This window comes from Protopterus annectens, chromosome 5.part0 (genome assembly GCF_019279795.1).
Source record: "Protopterus annectens isolate FY-2018-M chromosome 5.part0, PAN1.0, whole genome shotgun sequence".
In the NCBI taxonomy this organism is placed as follows: domain Eukaryota; kingdom Metazoa; phylum Chordata; order Ceratodontiformes; family Protopteridae; genus Protopterus; species Protopterus annectens.
The window spans coordinates 364,441,905-364,465,162 of record NC_056735.1 but is presented as its reverse complement, the minus strand read 5'-3'; the positions used below and the strand labels follow the sequence as shown (position 1 = coordinate 364,465,162).

The 23,258-nt window shown below is 37.1% G+C and overlaps 1 protein-coding gene across 1 annotated transcript in view; it reads right to left on the bottom strand.

Annotated features, from left to right (window-relative positions):
• Nucleotides 1–23,258, bottom strand: part of USP9X (ubiquitin specific peptidase 9 X-linked) — a 5,037,693-nt gene that overhangs the window by 423,663 nt on the left and 4,590,772 nt on the right. Inside the window, exon 41 of the mRNA XM_044071835.1 lies at nt 16,763–16,892. Within this exon, the coding sequence (XP_043927770.1) occupies nt 16,763–16,892 (130 nt within the window). The remainder of the gene's footprint in view (nt 1–16,762; nt 16,893–23,258) is intronic.

Genomic DNA, 23,258 nt, shown 5'->3' with positions numbered 1-23,258 from the left:
TAATGTCACCTTGAGATAGTGTGCTGTGTTTTCACAGACTTCAATGGGGCACCTTTGCACATGCTCAGTAGTGCGCCCATTAAAGTTCATGGATGCAACTTCTACACTGACACCACTGATGTCAAAGCACACTGTTTACACATGCTTAAATGAAATGCAAGGAAAATACAGACTTTAAAAATAGTTTAATTTTATAAAAAGTAAAGCAACAAAAATTGTTGATGGGTGAAAGTACTGTTGGTAGTTTATGCATCATATGCTATTGTGGCAAAGGTAAGTTTTGAAACACTTAAAATTCAGTTTTAAAAAAAGATACAAAGATGAAACAGGGTGGTGGCAGAGCTCAATGACAGCATTTATGCTTTCATGACCAAGACTGAACTATGGGAAAAAAAAACAAAGTCTGTTTGGATTATCCAACCATGAAGTCTCAGCTAGCTAATGAAGACATTCACAATACAGTAGCAAAATTATAGCACTGCAACATGAATTTAATAGGTCTGCTGACTTCAGACATTTTGAGAAACATACTGCAATATACAAGAAAAAAACAATTCTACAAAGCCATGTGAAGTAACAAGGATCCATGGGAAATTATTAATTTACGGTGTGATTTGGTACTGAAGAATAAATTCAGTGCTGCAAACACTGGAATATTTTATTACTAGACAGACACAAAATATCCCAAGCTGCCATGTTTTGCTGCAAGACTAATATCCATGTGTGAAACAACATTTATTTATTTACATTTGATAGCTGGGTAGTGTCAGACTGGGCCAGAAGCCTGTTTTCTGCAGCGACTTGGGGAGAAAAACTCCAAAGAGGATTACATAAATTATACATTTGTACATAATGACAATTAGAATAGGAGCTCAAACTCAAGTTCCTTGACATTGTATCTAAAATCACATAAAAATGGTAGTACAATAAGCTTTTACTATTCATACAGACAAAACAAAAACATTTTTTTTCAGGATAAAAATATCACAAACTGAAGCTAAGAAGGCTCAATTGCCAAGAAATATTGACAATGGGTGGTGGAGAGAAGGAAGTTGGACAGTAAGGGGGTTAAATTAGTTAGCCTGGTAGAGAGCATGAGCAAAGCCTATATTTGGTGAACTATTCCTTTAAGAACTGTTTAAATGAATGTTTATCACTGATGGACAGAATATGCTGAGTTGAGAATTCCAGTGTTGGCAATGATATGAGAGTATCCTCGGAAAACGAACACCACCACAAACTTGAGAAAAAACCAGGCTACTAGCAGCGCAGACCGCAACAGTAGAGTAGAAAACTGCTTTATTGACCAGATAAAAAATATTAAAACCTTAAAGTGCGTTTAATCGCATACACTTTTCGTCACTGGAATAGTAACGTGACTTCTTCAGAAGGCAATACAATCTGTGACTAACAATCAAGTCTTTAAAAAGTAGCGTAACTAGCGTAATCAATCAATTAATATATTCATTTGTACTTTAAAGTAAAACACTCCGTATACATAAAGCTCCCAAAGCACAGTCATTCTATAAAAATCTAGCAGACATATTTTAATATATTTTGGTTGTTGTTTATTTATATTTATAATTCTTTCTCTAGGATAAACTACTTGATAAAATCAAAAACCGTATATATATATATATATATATATATATATATATATATATATATATATATATATATATATATATTATTATACCAAAAGTATGCCAGGGTAAACATCTAAAGCATATAAAGACACACCTATTTACAATTAATTCAGTACCAAAATGGTTTGAAAAACAACTATCAGTATTATATTGGTAAATAAACTATTCAGATTAAAATTCAAACTATATAACAAAATGCAACCATTTCTTTTATTAATTCTGGTTCATGCATAGATTCGCAATATCTATATAGTTAATGCTGTTGGATTTAATAGTCCAGATAAAGTTGTTCATTTTAGTAACCTACAATAAATAAATACTTACTATTTTATATAAGAATATGTACAATCTAATATATATAATAAATATAAACAATCGGTGAATGGATAAATACCTTAAAAGTTTACAAGTTTGTAACAAGAAAGGTAGGTAATAACAAAGTATGTTAAAAGTTAAAATAAGTGTATGTATAAATGCGTGTGAATAAAAACTACACCGTCATATAAGTATATGTATACTGATTACCTAACCAAGTTCTTAAGCCTTAATATACATTTTATTGACGTCATTTCATTTAGGCCAGGGAATTGGTTGGCATTAGTTTTTAGCTGCCAGATAAGTTCCTTCTCTTCTAGCTTAAGTGGTTGGTATTCTCCCCTAGGGTCATCTCTAACTTGGTCAATGACTTTAAATTTAAACTTGTGTCCAGGGTTCTCTGAACAATGTCTGGCTAAAGCATTTTCTAATTTTCCTTTTCTGATACTGTAGATGTGTTCATATATTCTCTCCTGTAATTTTCTATCAGTTTTTCCTATGTAGTAGGCTGCGCAGATCTCACATTTGGCCTTATAGACCACCTTTTTACTGCTACAGTTGTATTTGTTCTTAATCTTGTAGGTTATGTTTCTAATGGTAAACTGGTTACCCTCAGCAATGTGTTTACACATATTACACATGTAGCATTTGGACATTCCAGGGTTGATTGGTAACTTAAAAGCATCTCATCTGTAGAATTTCTTTAAAGTTCGGGCCCCTCCAATAAGTAGTTTTGGGCTTATCTGGCATTTTATTTCTTAAATTGTTATCCATTATTAGAAGGTCCCAGTTTTTATTTAAAATATTTTTAATGTCATTAGAGTCAAGGTTAAAGCAAAGGATGATAGTACAGGTGTACGTAAATGGGTTCCTATTAGATAATTCAATGGAATTATTCATTATTTCCATCTGGTTACCTCCCAATAATGGTACGCATCTACCTGTTGATCTTTTTGATCTTACTTCCATGACAAGTTCCGAAATGAGCTCTTTAGGGTAACCCCTTTGGCAAAAAGAATTTCGTTAGGAGATTGCATTCAGCTAGAAAGTCAACCTCACTTGTTGTCATCCTAGCCGCCCTGACTAACTGACCTTTGACAACGGACTTTTTCTGATAAGTAGGGTGGCAACTTTCATAGTGAAGGAACATATTGGAATATGTTTCCTTTCTAAAAATGTTTGAGGTGTACTTTCTATTAGGGAAATCTTTAACCAGTTTGACGTCTAGATAGTCTATAGAATCAATGCTACTCTTATGTGTAAATGTAAGGAAGTCAGTACTAGTATTGAAAGATTCTATGAGCTGCTCTAATTCGGCGTGAGTGCCCGCAAATAATAAAAATAAATAGTTGAGGAATCTTGTATAGAACAAAATTTTATCCGCAAACAAGTTGTTCTGTAGTACAAAGTTCCTCTCCCAAAATGCCATGACCAAATTTGGGAGGCTCGCTCCGCAGGAGGAACCCATCGCCACACCAATTTTTTGATGGTAAATTTCCTTGTCGAACATGATGAAATTGTATGATAGAACCAAATCTATTAGGTCCCCGACAAGGTAAATTTCGTTGGTTGGTGCTCCTGACCTTAATAGCATAAGAGTTACCCATTCTCTCGCTATATCATGAGGAATGCATGAATATAGGTCTTTCACATAGACAGTAATGAAAAACGCTGTTGGATCAAAAGGAAGACTATTAATTGAACGGAGGAACGACCAAGAATCCTTGGAAATCTGTTTTTCCTCTTTGATGTATTTCTGTAAAATTTTATCGATTACTTTAGAGCAAGTATATGTTGAACTGTTCCTGCCATCAACAAGAGGTCTCATTGGAGGATTCTCTAAGTCCTTATGTATTTTAGGTACTCCAAAAAGTACTGGTGTTTTCACTGTTGGTTGCAGGAGATAATTGTACATATCCTTCTCAATACGCCCCTCAATATAAAGATCTTCAAGCGTGGTTTTAACCATACGGTAGGCAGAATTCATTTCATTAATGGATGACTTTGAATATGTGTCGCTACCTAGTATCAGTGCCATTTTTTCATTATAGTCACTATTGAACATGATAACAAGACCTCCACCTTTATCAGGCTTCATAATCCTGATAGGTGCTTGCCTAAGTTCAGTCAACAGTTCTCTTTCTTCCCTTGAGATGTTGTAATTATAACCACGTTTTATTTCTTTCAAATTTCTTAAGTCAATTTCCATTACTTTTTCAAAAAGGCTTAGTGTTGGATGTAAAGGGGGGTTATACACGCTTGGGACAAAATAGTCATTCTCTTTATTAAAGTCACTCCCCATCAATATTAATAGGTTAAGTTTTCTAGTGAACAGTTTTAGGTCTATTAATGTTTCCGCCAAGTTGAACCTGGATGATGGTACAAATGTTAGACCCCTACTTAACAATTCAGCCGTTTCACTAGAGATGGCCAAGTTAGTATAGTTATATATCTTGAAATCATTCATAGAGTTGGGGATGACAGTGTGTGTGGCCGGGTTGTCAAATAAACTTGTGTTGATCAAGTCCCCGGTTACCATTTTGTTCTCTTGTTCCTCGTCGACCTCCTGGGTTGGAAAGGAGGTCTCGAGGCTGTCCCTTGAAAATTTTGGCTTTGGTCAGTTTTTGATTTTCTATTATTATTGTTTTGACCCCCTTCATAATCAAAGTTATTTTGTCCTATACAATTATGTTGTTGTATAAGTCTTTCACTTCTTCTAATACCATTAGTGGTATCAGGGGGTAAAATGTGTTCCGTGTTCTCCCCAATTTCTAAATCCTGCACTTCATGCGGAATTACCCCTCCAGGTACGTGTTCTATATTCTGGGCAGCCCTATTTGTTTGCTGGGCCAGTTGGGGGTGGGGGTAAGCCTTCCCCTCACTATAATCTTTTAAGTCACGTTTAATTTTCTTGGTCTTTGTAACATTCATTTTATTCAAGTGGTCATCGATACTTAAGAAACATCTATCGTATTCATACTGATATCTCAGGAAAGCACTATCAGTTCTGATTGACTTATCAAGTTCTGCTAGGTCTTTAAGTAAATCATTCACTAAATCCTGGTAGTGGATACAAAACACTTCAAGAAGTTCCAATCCTTGTTTGTCAAAGAGGGAAATGAGTGCATTATAAAATGCAGAACCCTCGATTAGGAATGCAGGAAATTGCTAGTGCCTTAAGCCTTTCGGCACTATTTTCAATTTAATGCATTCCTTAAAGTAGGCAATTTCCAACTGCAACTTGCAGACTTTATAAAGGTTTTCATCAAATAAATTCAATTTGGTATTGATATCATTTCTTACCTCTTGAATAGAGGCTGTATTATCATTCACAGGAACCCCAGAGAAAGAAAAAGGTCTCTGCACCCAAACGTTAAGGGATTCAATAGTCCGTACATCGCAGCTCCGTTGTTCAACTCCAGCTACGTCTTCTCTCAGACCTTGTGTACGGTTAAAGCCATTCAGCTGTATATTAGCGTGTACATTAGGTTTGGAGCTCGTGTTTATTGGTAATCCAACAACTCTCGCCCCTGGGATAGGCGAGGAATTTCTCGGTCCTTGTGTTGCCTCATCCATCCGTTCGGATAGTCGGTCAACTTTTTGCGTTAAAAGTTCGATCAAGGCTGTGAGGTTTCCCTCATTCTCCCCATTACTCGTCAAGTTGACTGCTGAGCCGCTAGGTGGTTCTGGATCCATGAACAAGTATCCTCGGAAAACGATCACCACCACAAACTTGAGAAAAAAACAGGCTACTATCAGCGCAGACCGCAACAGTAGAGTAGAAAACTGCTTTATTGACCCGATAAAAAATATTAAAACCTTAAAGTGCGTTTAATCGCATACACTTTTCGTCACTGGAATAGTAACGTGACTTCTTCAGAAGGCAATACAATCTGTGACTAACAATCAAGTCTTTAAAAAGTAGCGTAACTAGCGTAATCAATCAATTAATATATTCATTTGTACTTTAAAGTAAAACACTCCGTATACATAAAGCTCCCAAAGCACATAGTCATTCTATAAAAATCTAGCAGACATATTTTAATATATTTTGGTTGTTGTTTATTTATATTTATAATTCTTTCTCTAGGATAAACTACTTGATAAAATCAAATACCGTATATATATATATATATATATATATATATATATATATATATATTATTATACCAAAAGTATGCCAGGGTAAACATCTAAAGCATATAAAGACACACCTATTTACAATTAATTCAGTACCAAAATGGTTTGAAAAACAACTATCAGTATTATATTGGTAAATAAACTATTCAAATTCAAACTATATAACAAAATGCAACCATGTCTATTATTAATTCTGGTTCATGCATAGATTCGCAATATCTATATAGTTAATGCTGTTGGATTTAAATATATAAAAATATATTAAAATATGTCTGCTAGATTTTTATAGAATGACTATGTGCTTTGGGAGCTTTATGTATACGAGAGTATGCGATTAAACGCACTTTAAGGTTTTAATATTTTTTATCGGGTCAATAAAGCAGTTTTCTACTCTACTGTTGCGGTCTGCGCTGCTAGTAGCCTGTTTTTTTCTCAAGTTTGTGGTGTTGTTCGTTTTCCGAGGATACTTGTTCATGGATCCAGAACCACCTAGCGGCTCAGCAGTCAACTTGACGAGTAATGGGGAGAATGAGGGAAACCTCACAGCCTTGATCGAACTTTTAACGCAAAAAGTTGACCGACTATCCGAACGGATGGATGAGGCAACACAAGGACCGAGAAATTCCTCGCCTATCCCAGGGGCGAGAGTTGTTGGATTACCAATAAACACGAGCTCCCAACCTAATGTACACGCCAATATACAGCTGAATGGCTTTAACCGTACACAAGGTCTGAGAGAAGACGTAGCTGGAGTTGAACAACGGAGCTGCGATGTACTGACTATTGAATCCCTTAACGTTTGGGTGCAGAGACCTTTTTCTTTCTCTGGGGTTCCTGTGAATGATAATACAGCCTCTATTCAAGAGGTAAGAAATGATATCAATACCAAATTGAATTTATTTGATGAAAACCTTTATAAAGTCCGCAAGTTGCAGTTGGAAATTGCCTACTTTAAGGAATGCATTAAATTGAAAATAGTGCCGAAAGGCTTAAGGCACTAGCAATTTCCTGCATTCCTAATCGAGGGTTCTGCGTTTTATAATGCACTCATTTCCCTCTTTGACAAACAAGGATTGGAACTTCTTGAAGTGTTTTGTATCCACTACCAGGATTTAGTGAATGATTTACTTAAAGACCTAGCAGAACTTGATAAGTCAATCAGAACTGATAGTGCTTTCCTGAGATATCAGTATGAATACGATAGATGTTTCTTAAGTATCGATGACCACTTGAATAAAATGAATGTTACAAAGACCAAGAAAATAGGGCTGCCCAGAATATAGAACACATACCTGGAGGGGTAATTCCGCATGAAGTGCAGGATTTAGAAATTGGGGAGAACACGGAACACATTTTACCCCCTGATACCACTAATGGTATTAGAAGAAGTGAAAGACTTATACAACAACATAATTGTATAGGACAAAATAACTTTGATTATGAAGGGGGTCAAAACAATAATAATAGAAAATCAAAAACTGACCAAAGCCAAAATTTTCACGGGACAGCCTCGAGACCTCCTTTCCAACCCAGGAGGTCGACGAGGAACAAGAGAACAAAATGGTAACCGGGGACTTGATCAACACAAGTTTATTTGACAACCCGGCCACACTCTCTGTCATCCCCAACTCTATGAATGATTTCAAGATATATAACTATACTAACTTGGCCATCTCTAGTGAAACGGCTGAATTGTTAAGTAGGGGTCTAACATTTGTACCATCATCCAGGTTCAACTTGGCGGAAACATTAATAGACCTAAAACTGTTCACTAGAAAACTTAACCTATTAATATTGATGGGGAGTGACTTTAATAAAGAGAATGACTATTTTGTCCCAAGCGTGTACAACCCCCCTTTACATCCAACACAAAGCCTTTTTGAAAAAGTAATGGAAATTGACTTAAGAAATTTGAAAGAAATAAAACGTGGTTATAATTACAACATCTCAAGGGAAGAAAGAGAACTGTTGACTGAACTTAGGCAAGCACCTATCAAGATTATGAAGCCTGATAAAGGTGGAGGTCTTGTTATCATGTTCAATAGTGACTATAATGAAAAAATGGCACTGATACTAGGTAGCGACACATACTCGAAGTCATCCATTAATGAAATGAATTCTGCCTACCGTATGGTTAAAACCACGCTTGAAGATCTTTATATTGAGGGGCGTATTGAGAAGGATATGTACAATTATCTCCTGCAACCAACAGTGAAAACACCAGTACTTTTTGGAGTACCTAAAATACATAAGGACTTAGAGAATCCTCCAATGAGACCTCTTGTTGATGGCAGGAACAGTTCAACATATACTTGCTCTAAAGTAATCGATAAAATTTTACAGAAATACATCAGAGGAAAAGCAGATTTCCAAGGATTCTTGGTCGTTCCTCCGTTCAATTAATAGTCTTCCTTTTGATCCAACAGCGTTTTTCATTACTGTCGATGTGAAAGACCTATATTTATGCATTCCTCATGATATAGCGAGAGAATGGGTAACTCTTATGCTATTAAGGTCAGGAGCACCAACCAACGAAATTTACCTTGTCGGGGACCTAATAGATTTGGTTCTATCATACAATTTCATCATGTTCGACAAGGAAATTTACCATCAAAAAATTGGTGTGGCGATGGGTTCCCTCTGTGGAGCGAGCCTCGCAAATTTGGTCATGGCATTTTGGGAGAGGAACTTTGTACTACAGAACAACTCGTTTGCGGATAAAATTTTGTTCTATACAAGATTCCTCGACGATTTATTTTTATTATTTGCAGGCACTCACGCCGAATTAGAGCAGCTCATAGAATCTTTCAATACTAGTACTGACTTCCTTACATTTACACATAAGAGTAGCATTGATTCTATAGACTATCTAGACGTCAAACTGGTTAAAGATTTCCCTAATAGAAAGTACACCTCAAAAATTTTTAGAAAGGAAACCTATTCCAATATGTTCCTTCACTATGAAAGTTGCCACCCTACTTATCAGAAAAAGTCCGTTGTCAAAGGTCAGCTAGTCAGGGCGGCTAGGATGACAACAAGTGAGGTTGACTTTCTAGCTGAATGCAATCTCCTAACGAAATTCTTTTTGCAAAGGGGTTACCCTAAAGAGCTCATTTCGGAACTTGTCATGGAAGTAAGATCAAAAAGATCAACAGGTAGATACGTACCATTATTGGGAGGTAACCAGATGGAAATAATGAATAATTCCATTGAATTATCTAATAGGAACCCATTTACGTACACCTGTAGTATCATCCTTTGCTTTAACCTTGACTCTAATGACATTAAAAATATTTTAAATAAAAACTGGGACCTTCTAATAATGGATAACAATTTAAGAAATAAAATGCCAGATAAGCCCAAAACTACTTATAGGAGGGGCCCGAACTTTACAGAAATTCTACAGATGAGATGCTTTAAGTTACCAATCAACCCTGGAATGTCCAAATGCTACATGTGTAATATGTGTAAACACATTGCTGAGGGTAACCAGTTTACCATTAGAAACATAACCTACAAGATTAAGAACAAATACAACTGTAGTAGTAAAAAGGTGGTCTATAAGGCCAAATGTGAGATCTGCACAGCCTACTACATAGGAAAAACTGATAGAAAATTACAGGAGAGAATATATGAACACATCTACAGTATCAGAAAAGGAAAATTAGAAAATGCTTTAGCCAGACATTGTTCAGAGAACCCTGGACACAAGTTTAAATTTAAAGTCATTGACCAAGTTAGAGATGACCCTAGGGGAGAATACCAACCACTTAAGCTAGAAGAGAAGGAACTTATCTGGCAGCTAAAAACTAATGCCAACCAATTCCCTGGCCTAAATGAAATGACGTCAATAAAATGTATATTAAGGCTTAAGAACTTGGTTAGGTAATCAGTATACATATACTTATATGACGGTGTAGTTTTTATTCACACGCATTTATACATACACTTATTTTAGCTTTTAATATACTTTGTTATTACCTACCTTTCTTGTTACAAACTTGTAAACTTTTAAGGTATTTATCCATTCACCGATTGTTTATATTTATTATATATATTATATTGTACATATTCTTATATAAAATAGTAAGTATTTATTTATTGTAGGTTACTAAAATGAACAACTTTATCTGGACTATTAAATCCAACAGCATTAACTATATAGATATTGCGAATCTATGCATGAACCAGAATTAATAAAAGACATGGTTGCATTTTGTTATATAGTTGGAATTTTAATCTGAATAGTTTATTTACCAATATAATACTGATAGTTGTTTTTCAAACCATTTTGGTACTGAATTAATTGTAAATAGGTGTGTCTTTATATGCTTTAGATGTTTACCCTGGCATACTTCTGGTATAATAATAATATATATATATATATATATATATATATATATATATATATATATATATATATATATATACGGTATTTGATTTTATCAAGTAGTTTATCCTAGAGAAAGAATTATAAATATAAATAAACAACAACCAAAATATATTAAAATATGTCTGCTAGATTTTTATAGAATGACTATGTGCTTTGGGAGCTTTATGTATACGGAGTGTTTTACTTTAAAGTACAAATGAATATATTAATTGATTGATTACGCTAGTTACGCTACTTTTTAAAGACTTGATTGTTAGTCACAGATTGTATTGCCTTCTGAAGAAGTCACGTTACTATTCCAGTGACGAAAAGTGTATGCGATTAAACGCACTTTAAGGTTTTAATATTTTTTATCGGGTCAATAAAGCAGTTTTCTACTCTACTGTTGCGGTCTGCGCTGCTAGTAGCCTGTTTTTTTTCTCAAGTTAATGATATGAGAGTATAAGGAGACGCCGTGAGAGTTTTGGGTTTTATTAACCTTCAAAAACACTTTATCAGCAGGCCTAAGAGATTTTAGGTTAGTGTAGGGTCGGACAAGGTCAGATAGAGCTGGGCAGTTGTCAGGTTTGTATAAGACGGTATGGGCAGTTAGTAGCCGAGTCTGAGTAAGCAGGCGAGGGAGCTCTAACCAGTTCAGCCGGAGAAGGGCAGAGCAATGGTGAGATCTTTGAGACTGATTAGTGGCAAATTTGGCTATTTTGTTATGGCAAGATATGGCTACTAAGTTCAGATTTGCAAAGACTGGTAAAAATTTGTGAATTGTAAAGCAGGAAAGATAAGATATGGGTTCTGGCTGTTGTGAGTCTGGCATGGCCAGTAAGATACGATTTAGCCCTATAGAGAGAACCCAGTTTGACACGAACCTCTTTAATTGTTAGTGCAAGGGGTTTGTCAAACTTAAGTCCACTATCAATTGTGACACCAAAAGGTTGTGTATGTTCAACGGGTTATATTTGTGTGCCATTGCAGGAGGAAATAGAGATAGGTGGTTGTTGAGGTATTACAGAACACCATAAGCTTGGTTTATTGAGGTTAAGTATAGGTTGATGGGCTGTTAAGTCATTTTCAATATTGTGGATGTTTGCCTGAGTTTTTTCTTGGAGTTCCTTGATAGAGGGGGCATAGCAGATTAGGGAAGCATCATCAGCATATTGTGTGATTGAGGCTGGATTTGTTGAGGAGTTTGTCATTGGTAAAAGTTGTGAATAAAAGTGGGCCCAGGATAGATCCTTGTGGGACTCCTACATATATAGGGAGCTGGGGGTAAGAGTTTATTGTCCCATAAAGTGGCTTGTTTCCTATCTGACATATATAACCAGCTTAGAGCTTCAGAGCTGCAGTGGTAGAAAGCCAGTTTATTGAGAAGTATTTGATGAGATACAGTGTTAAAGGCGTTTGACATATCTAGGAAGGTAGCAGAGACTAGCTGATTTACGGTATTAGCAGAGCTAATTAGAGCTGTACTGGTGCTATGCCTAGGTCAAAAGCCATGTTGTGCATTAGATAATAGATTATTTGACAGAAAGTGGTCTAAGATCTTTTTGTGTATACATTTTTCTAAGATTTTGGCAAGTGGTGACAAAAATGGCTATGAGTCTGCAGTTGGATACAACAATAGAGGGACCGCCTTTATCTAAGGGTATGAAGTGAGATATTTTCCAGAGGAGTGGTACGTACTGTTCAGAGACAGAATTGTTGGAGGTTTGAGGTATGGACAGAGGCGTATCAGGGGTTCTGTTTAGTAGAGAGGTAATTGAGTTAATAACATGGGAGTTGAACTGAGTGGCTATGCAAACATTTGGGCTGGTTTCTGATATTTTAGCTGACTTGTTTGGAAGTAGGTTTTTAGTCTTGTTTAATTAGCTTTTTGGTTTGATTTAGAAGTTGTTGGTAGGTAATGAGATTTTGTTTACTTCTATTATTCTGAATGAGATACAAGGCTCTGTCCCTTTTTTAGTAGATGAATAGTCTCTTGACCACCAGGGAAGCTTTTTGGATTTGGCATGAATTTTTCTAATTGGGGCTAGATCATTAAGTATTTGTAGGAAAGAACTACTGAAGCACTGTAGTGCACAGTCCAATTGAAGAGTTTTTAGAAGTGCCCAGTCATATTGTTGAAGAAGAATATTAAATAAGGTAGGAGAAAAGTGTTTTTTATTATGAATGTAGCGAAATGAAATGTTACAGGAATTGTGTGTATGTTTTCTAATCAAGTAGGCAGGGAAGTGATTGCTTAGAGTGACACCCAGCATCATAGCTAATATTGGATTTGTTTGTTAAAGTCCAGTCAAGAATGCATTGCCTTGCTGGTGTGTTTGTCGATGCATGTGGTGTGGTTAACTTTTTGAAAGAAATTGTACAGGTTTATAAAGTTAGTAGGAGAGCTAGAAGAGCAGGTAGTCCAGTCAAGGTTAAAATCTCCCAAGTATAATAGTTTCATGGCTGAAGTTGGTAGAGGCCCATTCAAGGATGTTTTCAATATTTTGGAGGTTATTAGCAGTGGGCAGGTAGACAGCTATAAAAATAATGGATTTTTGATTATTCATATCTAGGCATGCTACTGAAACTCTGAGCTACGGACATCAGGTGGAGCAGAGTTAAGTTGTGCCAATTTAAGATGGTCTTTAAACAAAGTGGCAATCCCACCACATGTCTAGATACTCTATCAGTTCTGAGGATGTTACAGCCATTGGGAAGAAATTCTCCAGATTTAATATGAAGCTTAAGCCAAGTTTCACTAATGACAGCTATATCAGGGGAGTAAAGTGCAATAGCAGCATAAAATTGATGTACTTTGTTTATCAAGCTTCTGAGATGGACGTTCATGATGAGACGGGTTAGTGTACTTTTTTTCAGTGGCACATAGGAGTCAGGTATGGAGTTAGGGGAAGTGTCAAATATAGATTGTTGGGGAGGTGGGGTAGGGAATGTGGCAAGGGCTGGGCTTGGATTAGGATCGCTGTCACATGGGTAAGGGAATGGAGGGTATGACATCTTAGTTTGGAAAACAGAGTGACATATATATATATATATATACACACACACACACACACACACACACACACACACACACACGCACACACATGTGTACATGTTTGTGTGTGCGTGTAGTAGCAGAGCTGTGGGTTTGAAAATATCTGAGAGAGAATAGTAGAGTAGGGGAGATGTTGAAAAGGTATGGGGAGATGTGAACAGTGGGTTTGTCATGATGCAGGTCCTCAATTACTGGCAAGGCAGGAGAAGGGCTGTGTGTGAGAAGGTATGATTGGAAGGAGGTGATATAAAGGGCTAGGAGTGACAGAGCTAGCAGGACAGGGAGAGAAAGGATAGGTTTTATTAGACGCATAGTAAAGAAGGTAGATTATAGTTAAGGTCAGGGGTGACAGATTGTAGATAAAGTACAGAAAATCTTATGTAGAAGAGTCAGAAAGTAGACTTGATGAGATAATGGATGAAGTGAGATTGAAAATCACAAGTGGAGTGCTGACTGGAGGAAAGGGAGAAGGGGAGGAGTCTGTTTAGGAATAAAGGAAATCAATCCGGGGGTGTGTGGGAATGGGGGTAGGGTAGGGGAGTGGAGGGAGCCCGAGCGCAGCGATGGCAAACAGAGCAGGCAGCACCTGGAGCTAGCAAAGCGATAGCAGAAATGAGCCTGCAGAATAAAAAACATTAGTATCAGTGTAGACACTAACCAGGTAAGTCAGGAATAGAGGAAAAACAGTATAAGATGGCTTTACAATAAGACGAGTTAAAGTACTTGCACTATCTTTTGAAAGTCAAATTAAGAACTTCATGCACTAGTCTGTGAAAGTCCAAGGGAAAAGCCTGGTATAAGGACAGGGGGTTAAAGGTATCCTTTTGTTAGGGAATTATAAGCCCTGGGTCCAAATACAACTATGAGGAACAGGGATGCCAAACTACAAATAGTATTGAATGGAGTCATTGGAGGGAAGTTTGTCTGAAAGAATGACGGGGGGGGGGGGGCTATCACAGGGTCATATGCAGCTGATGCCCCTGGCTTAGTGAGTGCTAGGATGCTACATTCAGCTATTTTGTCAATACTTGTAAAGTGCAAATTAGCTTATAAGTTTAAAAGTTAAAAAGGGTAAATACAAAATGGAAAATTTTAGGCTCGGGGGGGGGGGGGGGGTGAAGATCACCAGGATGAGATTTACAACAAAGTAAAATAAGCACAAGGCTTTAATTTGCATAAGAAACAGATGTAACATAATCCCAGCAAAAACAGTTATACAATAACATTAGAGCACAGAGATTATACTAACATAAGGATAATGATGTCAAGGACCTCACTGAAACAGAGACTCTTCCTAGCTAGACAGGATATAACATTCAATTCAGACAGGCAGAACTGCAACTATGTAGCCCAAAACAAGCAAGTGTTAATGCAGGTCATATGCAAACCCAGACATACCAGATATTTCATTACTACTGCATGGACAAACTAAAATGCTAATACCTTCAGCCATATATCATGGAAATTCTAATATCGGTCACTGTGGACTGCAATGTTGACTAAAAACACAGTATTGGAATCAAGGAACCATTACTAGGCACACATACTAGGGGAAGTGCAGTGTTAATACATCAGAAAAGTACAAATACTTGTCTGATAATAAAGGACAGCAGAATAATATCGTCCAGACCATACTAACACACTGCAATAGCTAGCACTTTAGAGTCACAGTACTGATATCAAGAGCAGTTTTACTTTAGCTGAGATAGCACACTTATGAATGCTTTAACTGAATACATTCAATGCAAGTTGGAAATTATAAAGAGAAAATGCATAAAAATGCAAACTAAACTCTGAAGGCAGTAAACTGTACCTTAACTATAGGCTTACATCATGTCATAGGGCACACACTCACTTAGGGGAACATCCAACTGCAGAAGGGGATTCCAAAATGGCATCGGTAGCTTTTATTACCTTTGCTACAGTAACAGAGGACACTGGGAAGGAGGGGGAGAGGGATAGCACTTAGGAAAATCCCTGTTACCAGGTACATCCTGTAATTCCAGCCTGAAGCAAGGTGGGGGAAGTGGATATACAGCAAGAGGTGCAGGCAGAAACAGCAGCTATAGAGATGGTTAGCACCTGAAGCTAGCAAAACAATAGCAGAAATGAGCCTGCAGAATAAAAACTAACGGTATCAGTGTAGACACTAAACAGGCAAGTCGGGAATAGAGGAAAAAATAGTATAGGATGGCTTTACAATAAAGACAAGTTAAAGTACTTGCACTAGCTTTTGACAGTCAAATAAGAATTTCATGCACTACTCTGTGAAAGTCCAAGGGAAAAGCCTGGTAAGTAAGACAGAGGGTTGAAAGTATCTTTTTGTTAGGGAATTATAAGCCCTGGGTCCAAATACGCTGCTTAGGAACAGGGTCGCCAAACTACAAGAAGTACTGAAGGGAGTCACTGGAGGGAAGTCTCTTAGTCTAAAAGAATGAAGGGGGGCTATGACAGGGTCATATGCAGCTGCTGACCCTGGCTTAGTGAGCACTAGGACGCTATATTCAGTTATTTTGTCAATACTTGTAAAGTGCAAATTAGCTTACAAGTTTAAAAGTTTAGGAGCACGTTCACCATGAAAGTGGTATCTACATTCACTTGCAAAGTATTGTCCTGTAACTGTTAAATAAAAGCCGTTGCAGCATGATCTACTGGAAGGCTGTTGGGGGTCGGGTACCGCTGAACAATGAGATCACTGTATTTTCTTAAACTATAGACCTAAATCTAGTTATAGGGCACACAGCTACCGAGAGAAACATCCAGCTGCAGAAAGGCATGCATCTGTGCAATGCTGTTTTCTGTTATAAATCAAAGTACAAAAATACTGTTCTTAATTAGTGATACTTATTCGAATGCATTTTCAGAGCTTATCACTGCTCAGCCACTTGTTCCAAAATACAGTGCTTCTGTTCAAGCTAAGCATTGCTAGGCATCAAGAAGGCATAATATTTACATTTTTAACATTTTAACATTTCAAATTTATTTTTCGTAACATTACTACTAGCAAATGAGCAATACTTTATCATTAACAAGCAACAACAGGTGACATAACCTTTAATAAATTACAATGACTGAACAGTGCCTATCCACTCTTGTGTGCGCACTTGTGTATGTATATAAACAAAATGATGCCTAAATGAAGTTGCACAAGTACTACAACCTTGGCACTCACTCTAGTGCATACAGCTACGTCACAAATTCCCAAATGTTTCTAAGACAGTTTGCAGTGCTTACCTAGGTTGGCATACATGACAAACAGATTGAAGTACTGCTGCAAATGACGCCCATGTTCAGACACCTCCCTACGTAGAAGGTTTAGTACTGCTCGTAATAAGTGGTCACTCAAGCTTAAATTGTCGTATGCCTAAAAAATAATAAATAAAATAAATCTTGATGAATGTTGGATACAGCTGCAGAGGAAATTGTATTTAACATAGCAAACAATCGCTTTGCTAAGACAGCTATAAAACTACAAAAACAAAAGTGGCCTGCTATTACTGAACTACCGCATAGTATTCAAAATATATTAAATAACATCAAAAGCAGAACTAAACAGAATGTCTATATTGCTGTTAAAGCAATCATTAATACTGCTAAATATAAAAATTACTTGCCTTTGCTTTTACTCTGTAGATGACTTTAAACCTGCAGCAATCTCAAATTGTGGAAAGCAGTACTTAAATAGCGGTTTTCAGTGGTTTCACTGCCATCTGTGTACAGCAAGTAAAAGCTGTTCATATTGCATTTACAAAATGCACCTTCGTCCCAGAGACTATTTTTGGTGACTAACAAGGATTTTTTTTTTTTTTTTTAAACATTTTCAAAGAAAAACAATGAGTGCTAAAATGTAACCCAAAGCAACCCAAACTTGGGTATAAAACTGTTCCAATACAACAATAAGCAGTAATTTCCTACAAACATTTCTTTACTGCGTGGTTCAGTGAACAGGGCTACCACTCTCAAGAAACTCACAGGCCTAGCAATGACCTAAATGTATGCAAGTTATTAAGTGACTTGGTCAAAACAGCAACTCTGCTATGGAAAAAGCTCCTACTTTATGTGTTGGTATTGTACCTTTCTGTAAGCTTTCTGTTCCTAGAAGTGATACTATTCATGTTGAACTGCAGCAGCAGAGCAATGGCACCTGAAAGCCAAGATTAAATCCCCCTAATTCATACTGTAATAAACAGTGTGAATTTAGAAAGACAAGTCTTTCATATGAGAAATTTTACAGCAATTTTTTTTTTACTGCAAACATTTCTGAACCTTTTCCCATTTATAAGTATCACATATAAATAATGCAAAATGCTATCCTACACTCAAATTGAGATTTATATGTAGGAAGCATCATATTAGGGTATCTTCAGAATATGGTGTATAAGACTGATCTTATTGTACAGCAGCATTTTTGCATGATCTGACCAAGTCAACAATGATACACAGATCTTTAAAATAAAATGTCTTGGACAGTAACTCATTATTGAGAGAATAAAGGTATTGCTGGTTATACCCCCTGCCCCGATGTATAACCAATTTTTGTTAGTGGGAATACAAATTATTACTTGTACAGCTAGAGTACAGGTCCATTAGTCTTTGGAATTCATAATGATCCTAACACAAATAATCATGTTTGATACCTTAGGTGTTATCCATGAATCTCAAAACCCATGACTGGTCAATACATACACTGTCTACAAGGAGCAGTCACGGAAAGAACACCAAGCCACAATCCATCCTGATTAGACGAGGAGGAAAAATGTAAAGAAATGGCATCTCAAACTTTAATACAAGACACACAATTCTCCATGTCAGGTCTTGATGCAAATGATGATGCAGGGAATTCACAATAAGATAAACTTAAGGTACTTAACACTGCGTTGTGCACTACAGTATTAAATGCCTTGGCTTAGTCAAAGATTCATCTAATCTACCCCAATGGAATGAAGCTCTGACTGTGACCAATACAGCCCATGTCTGATTAGTGCCCATGGGTGTTGGAGTAGACAGGAATGGGAGGATGGGATTGAGCAGTCAGTTCAACCTTGATGAGGGAGGAAGGTTTCTCTGGCTCACCATTTAACTGATACCTAGTGAGAGCACTGTGTGCTGCAGCTGTAGTAGAGGAGTATATGGAACAAATGCAAAGAGCAGCACAAGAACTAGAACAGTGTGGGGAGACATGCATGGTTCCTAAAATGATAGTACTACAGAGCCGAGGAGAAGCATCTCTAAGGGTAGGTCTATCCCTATAACCAAACACACTTGCTACTGTGGAACAATCATACCAACGGGGGTCCTTGGGCAGAAAGATAAGGATGCTTAGCCCTTGACCCACAGAACAAACTGGCTGAACAGAAGCAATGGAGCAAACAGGCAGGATCCTGTGGAAGTGGGATGGGAGAAAGAAATAATATTACGGGAATAAATTTATCTACTAAATCAGCCACTTAAGTAAAAAACTTTGCTAGCTATGAATTAAGTATGACCTCACTAGATCTTGTGCTGGTCTATAACAGTTTCCAGTAACTAGTTAGAAGACACAGTTTTCAGTAAAGGATGCTTATTTTAATTCAATATAGCTTTTGGGAATACAAGAATCACCACCCTTAAACTGGAAGACCAGTGGCCTTTTCTAGTTTTCATTTTAGAGACATAATTATCTGACAGTCAGATGAAAATAGTGCGATAGGTAGTGCAAAACAAAATCACTGACTTGACTCAAAATACTGTTACAGGACATCTGGACCCACAGCCAAGTCTCTCTTGATTTGATAGAATATATTGCGATGTGTTAAAAATGAGGGATGGTCATAATTTCAGTTTGTAATATTATAACAGTTCTAAGTGAAGCAGCATACCACTTTGTACTATTACCTTGCATTTCAAATACAAATAACTACTTAAACTTCAATGGCTATCTACATCCGATAATCAATTAACATATACACAAGCTTCTTCCCACCTATAAATTTATACAGCATCCATCTACTAGTCCAGCACTAAATACCATTCTACACAACTACGTTCCCAACTGGTCATTATGACCCAATGACCAAAAAATTTCTCTCCATCCACAAATCTCTTAAATCTGCCAGGCATGATCTGTACTCATACCAAGTTGCTAAGGCCTGGAACTACTTACATGAATATCTATCAGGTCACTATCCTCCCTTCCAGTCTTTTAAAAACATTCCAAAAGACTTCCTAAGCAAAATATCCTTGCACAACCCCAAGGTAAAATATTATCCCCTATATATGAACAATTACCTATTCATACCTTACACATTCTTACTCTTCCCCCCTTTTTTACTTCAATCAATTTCTCTTCGAAGACTCTCTTACTAAATATGCCATAACGCCATTTTTTCATCTTAGTTCACACTGCAATTCCTGTTTGTATTATACTGAGTTAACTTCTTTATAAACTGGCTAAAATTTCTCTACATATTAAATTGACAAATTGTATCTACTCAACCAATTTTTTCACATTATGTCCAATTTGGTATAATTATTTAAACTGAAAAAGTTTTTTTGTATTGTTTTTCAAGATTGTAAAATTGTTCTTAAAATGTTTTCATACTTTGGAGCTTTTCGACCCGGGTCTTTAAAGAAAACAGGCACATACCCAATCAACTTTCACAGTAATCAAATATTAGTAAGTAAATAAATCTATTAGAAATTATGTTTTCAAGAAATAAACATTAAACAAAATGGAGAGTACTGATTATTCTGCTATTAGTCTACCAGTGCAGCAACCTCCTTGTATCACCCAATGAATCAAGACAGACGTTACCTACTTATTACTTTTTTTCAGTATCCACTCCACCAGTGAATGCAAAAGATATGCAACAACCTTGAGTATTTTGTACAACTTGCATAAAATGCACAGCACAAAAAAACACCAGAGGACTTTTGTCTTTTGAAACTAAGTTTTTTTAAATGTCATGTAACATTGAAAATATTTTAATTAGTAAATAAGATTACAGTAGGCTTTTTCCACTGCCAATAAAGAAATTAGCAAAACTAACTACTGTTCAATTTTTCCTAATGTATTTCACTTATAAATGTGACAAATGTCAACTACATGGGATGTAACTTAAAAGTTCTTAAGAGACATCAGTTAAGGTAATCTGTCAGACAAAAATGAAAACTTCAACCATCCCTAACATATTCTCAGTGAAGTAATTCCACTGAAACTAATACTTACAAATACGGCTAAAAAAGCTCAGAAAATATTTTGATCAATTTAAATAATGACTATTGGGTCATAATGACTAATGACTAAAAGTACCCAAGGAGTGGCGCACGGCGACTGTGGTCCCACTTCATAAGGGCGGTGCCTCCACCAACCCTGGTAATTACCGTCCCATTAGCTTGACAAGCCTTATCTGCAAAGCCATGGAGAGGATCATAATGGAACTCATAAATAAAGACATAGGGAACTTGCAGACTTTGGATCCATCCCAGTTTGGCTTTGTCAAAGGCAGATCATGCCTCTTAAACTTGGTTGACTTTTCAAACAGTCACCAAGGCCATTGATGAGGGCAAGGCAGTCCATACAGCCTACCTCGACCTGGCAAAGGCCTTCAACACAATACCCCACTCAGGTATCATCAAAAAACTCATCAGCTTAAATGTAAACCCATACATCACATGATGGGTTGCAAACTAGCTAAGTGACAGAACCCACAGGGTCAGAGTTGCTGGCGCCATGACAGACTCAAAGCCTGTCACAAGTGGTGTCCCACAGGGCTCAGTCCTGGGACCACTCTTGTTCGGCATCTACTTTTCTGAAGTACAAGCAAACACAGGAGGGTTATGGCTGACAAAGTTTGCAGATGACTGCAAACTGGGCGCCATAGTCGAAAACACATCTGACACAGATATCCTTCAGAAGGGCCTCACAGAAACGGATAACTGGTGCCAGAGCCATGGCCTAAAGTTAAACGCCAAGAAATGCATAGTCATACCCTTCGGGAAAAACAAGGTTACCCCTAGCTACCATATAGGTGGCAATCCACTGAGCACAGAAGAAGCATCAGGGATCTGGGGACCCAGGTTGACAGTAACCTTTCGTTTGACACTCATGTTGCCAAAGTAGTTAGGAAAACCTTCTACATTGCCCACCTGATCATGAAGGGATTCACATCTAGATCTAGGGAGGTCATCGTCCCCTGTACTCATCACTCATTAGACCTATGATTGAGTACAATGCCCCATTCGGAATGTATCTGACCCGACACCTGCAGCAGCTGGAAAGGCCCCAAAAGTTCCTCACCAAAAGGATAAAGGGTCTCAAAAATATGTCTTATGCTGCCAGACTGAAAGAACTCCAGCTCTATTCAGTCGCATACCGCTTGCTCAGAGGTGACCTGTGCCTGACATATAAGGCCATGTTAAACCCAGATTTGATGAATATGCTTCACCTCAAAAAATCTAGATCCCTCAGAACCACAAGGGCGGGAGACTTAAACCTTGACACGGTTATTAATAGAACGTGCTGGAGGGACAGATTCATCACCCAGAGACTCCCTATGCTGTGGAACAAAATCCCGGTACATGTGAGGCAGAGCACCTCGCTGGCCTTGTTGAAGAGGAATCTTGACCAATGGATGGGAGATCGCAGATATACCCCAGGGATTACTTCAGTGTCACTGCTTGACAGAGGCACAGCAAAATAATAGGCACAGTTTTTCTTCAAACTAAAGGGGTGGCGAAAGCCACATAACTATGGGCTAGGCTTATAAATGCCCTTGGGCAGATAGCCTAGTATGAACCTATGAACTATCCCACAAATAGTTTTTTTTTTTTTTTTTTTTTTTTAAGTACCAAAACGTACCAAAAGTTCTCGCAGCAAAACATTAACTCCAGAAAGAAAACAAATCTTCTCTAACTGGACCTCTGTTTTGTAAAGACAGATATTCAAGAAGAAAGCAATGCACTAAAAAACCTTAAGTCTATTTCTTCAAGTGACAATACAGTGTATAAACTATTCTCTAGGGAGGTCAGCTTTGTGACTCAGAAGGATGCAATCCTGACTAGTAAGCTCAGAACCCTATGAAATGACTGGGTGGGATAAGAAATGCAGCAGTATTTCACTAACATGACCATGCACCAACAACTATATTTAACCTTACATCACTGCATTTTTGCCATGGGGTGGTAAATGAGTAAAGATTAAGACAAACATCTCAATGGCTGCAAGTGTTGACGCTACCCTGGGATGCTTCAAACTCTCTTTCTCCCTCGTAAATAACTGAAGACGCTATCAGTTTAGGCCCAAAGGATTAGAAGCAACTCTTGACATTCAAGCCTAAAGAGATGCACCAGTGACAAGCAGAAAGCTGCAAAAAAGGGAAAAATAATCCCACAGAAATATGACACTTTACTTAAAAGGAGCAAGTATCATTTCTTCTTCATCAGCGTCAAATGGTAACATATGGAAAAAAAAAACCACAGAGATCCTACAATGACTCCACTCATCACCAGTAACCTATCAAGCTTAGATCCAAAACAAGATCAAAAGATGCTGAAACAGCAAGTAACTTTGGAGAAAAAAGTTCTAAAAACAGTTTTTCAAAGGTGAAATAACAGGACCAACAGGCCTAGTAATTATGCATACGTATATATGCATATATATATATATATATATATATATATATATATACACACGCACATAAATACACACATCTATAATATATATATATATATATATATATATATATATATA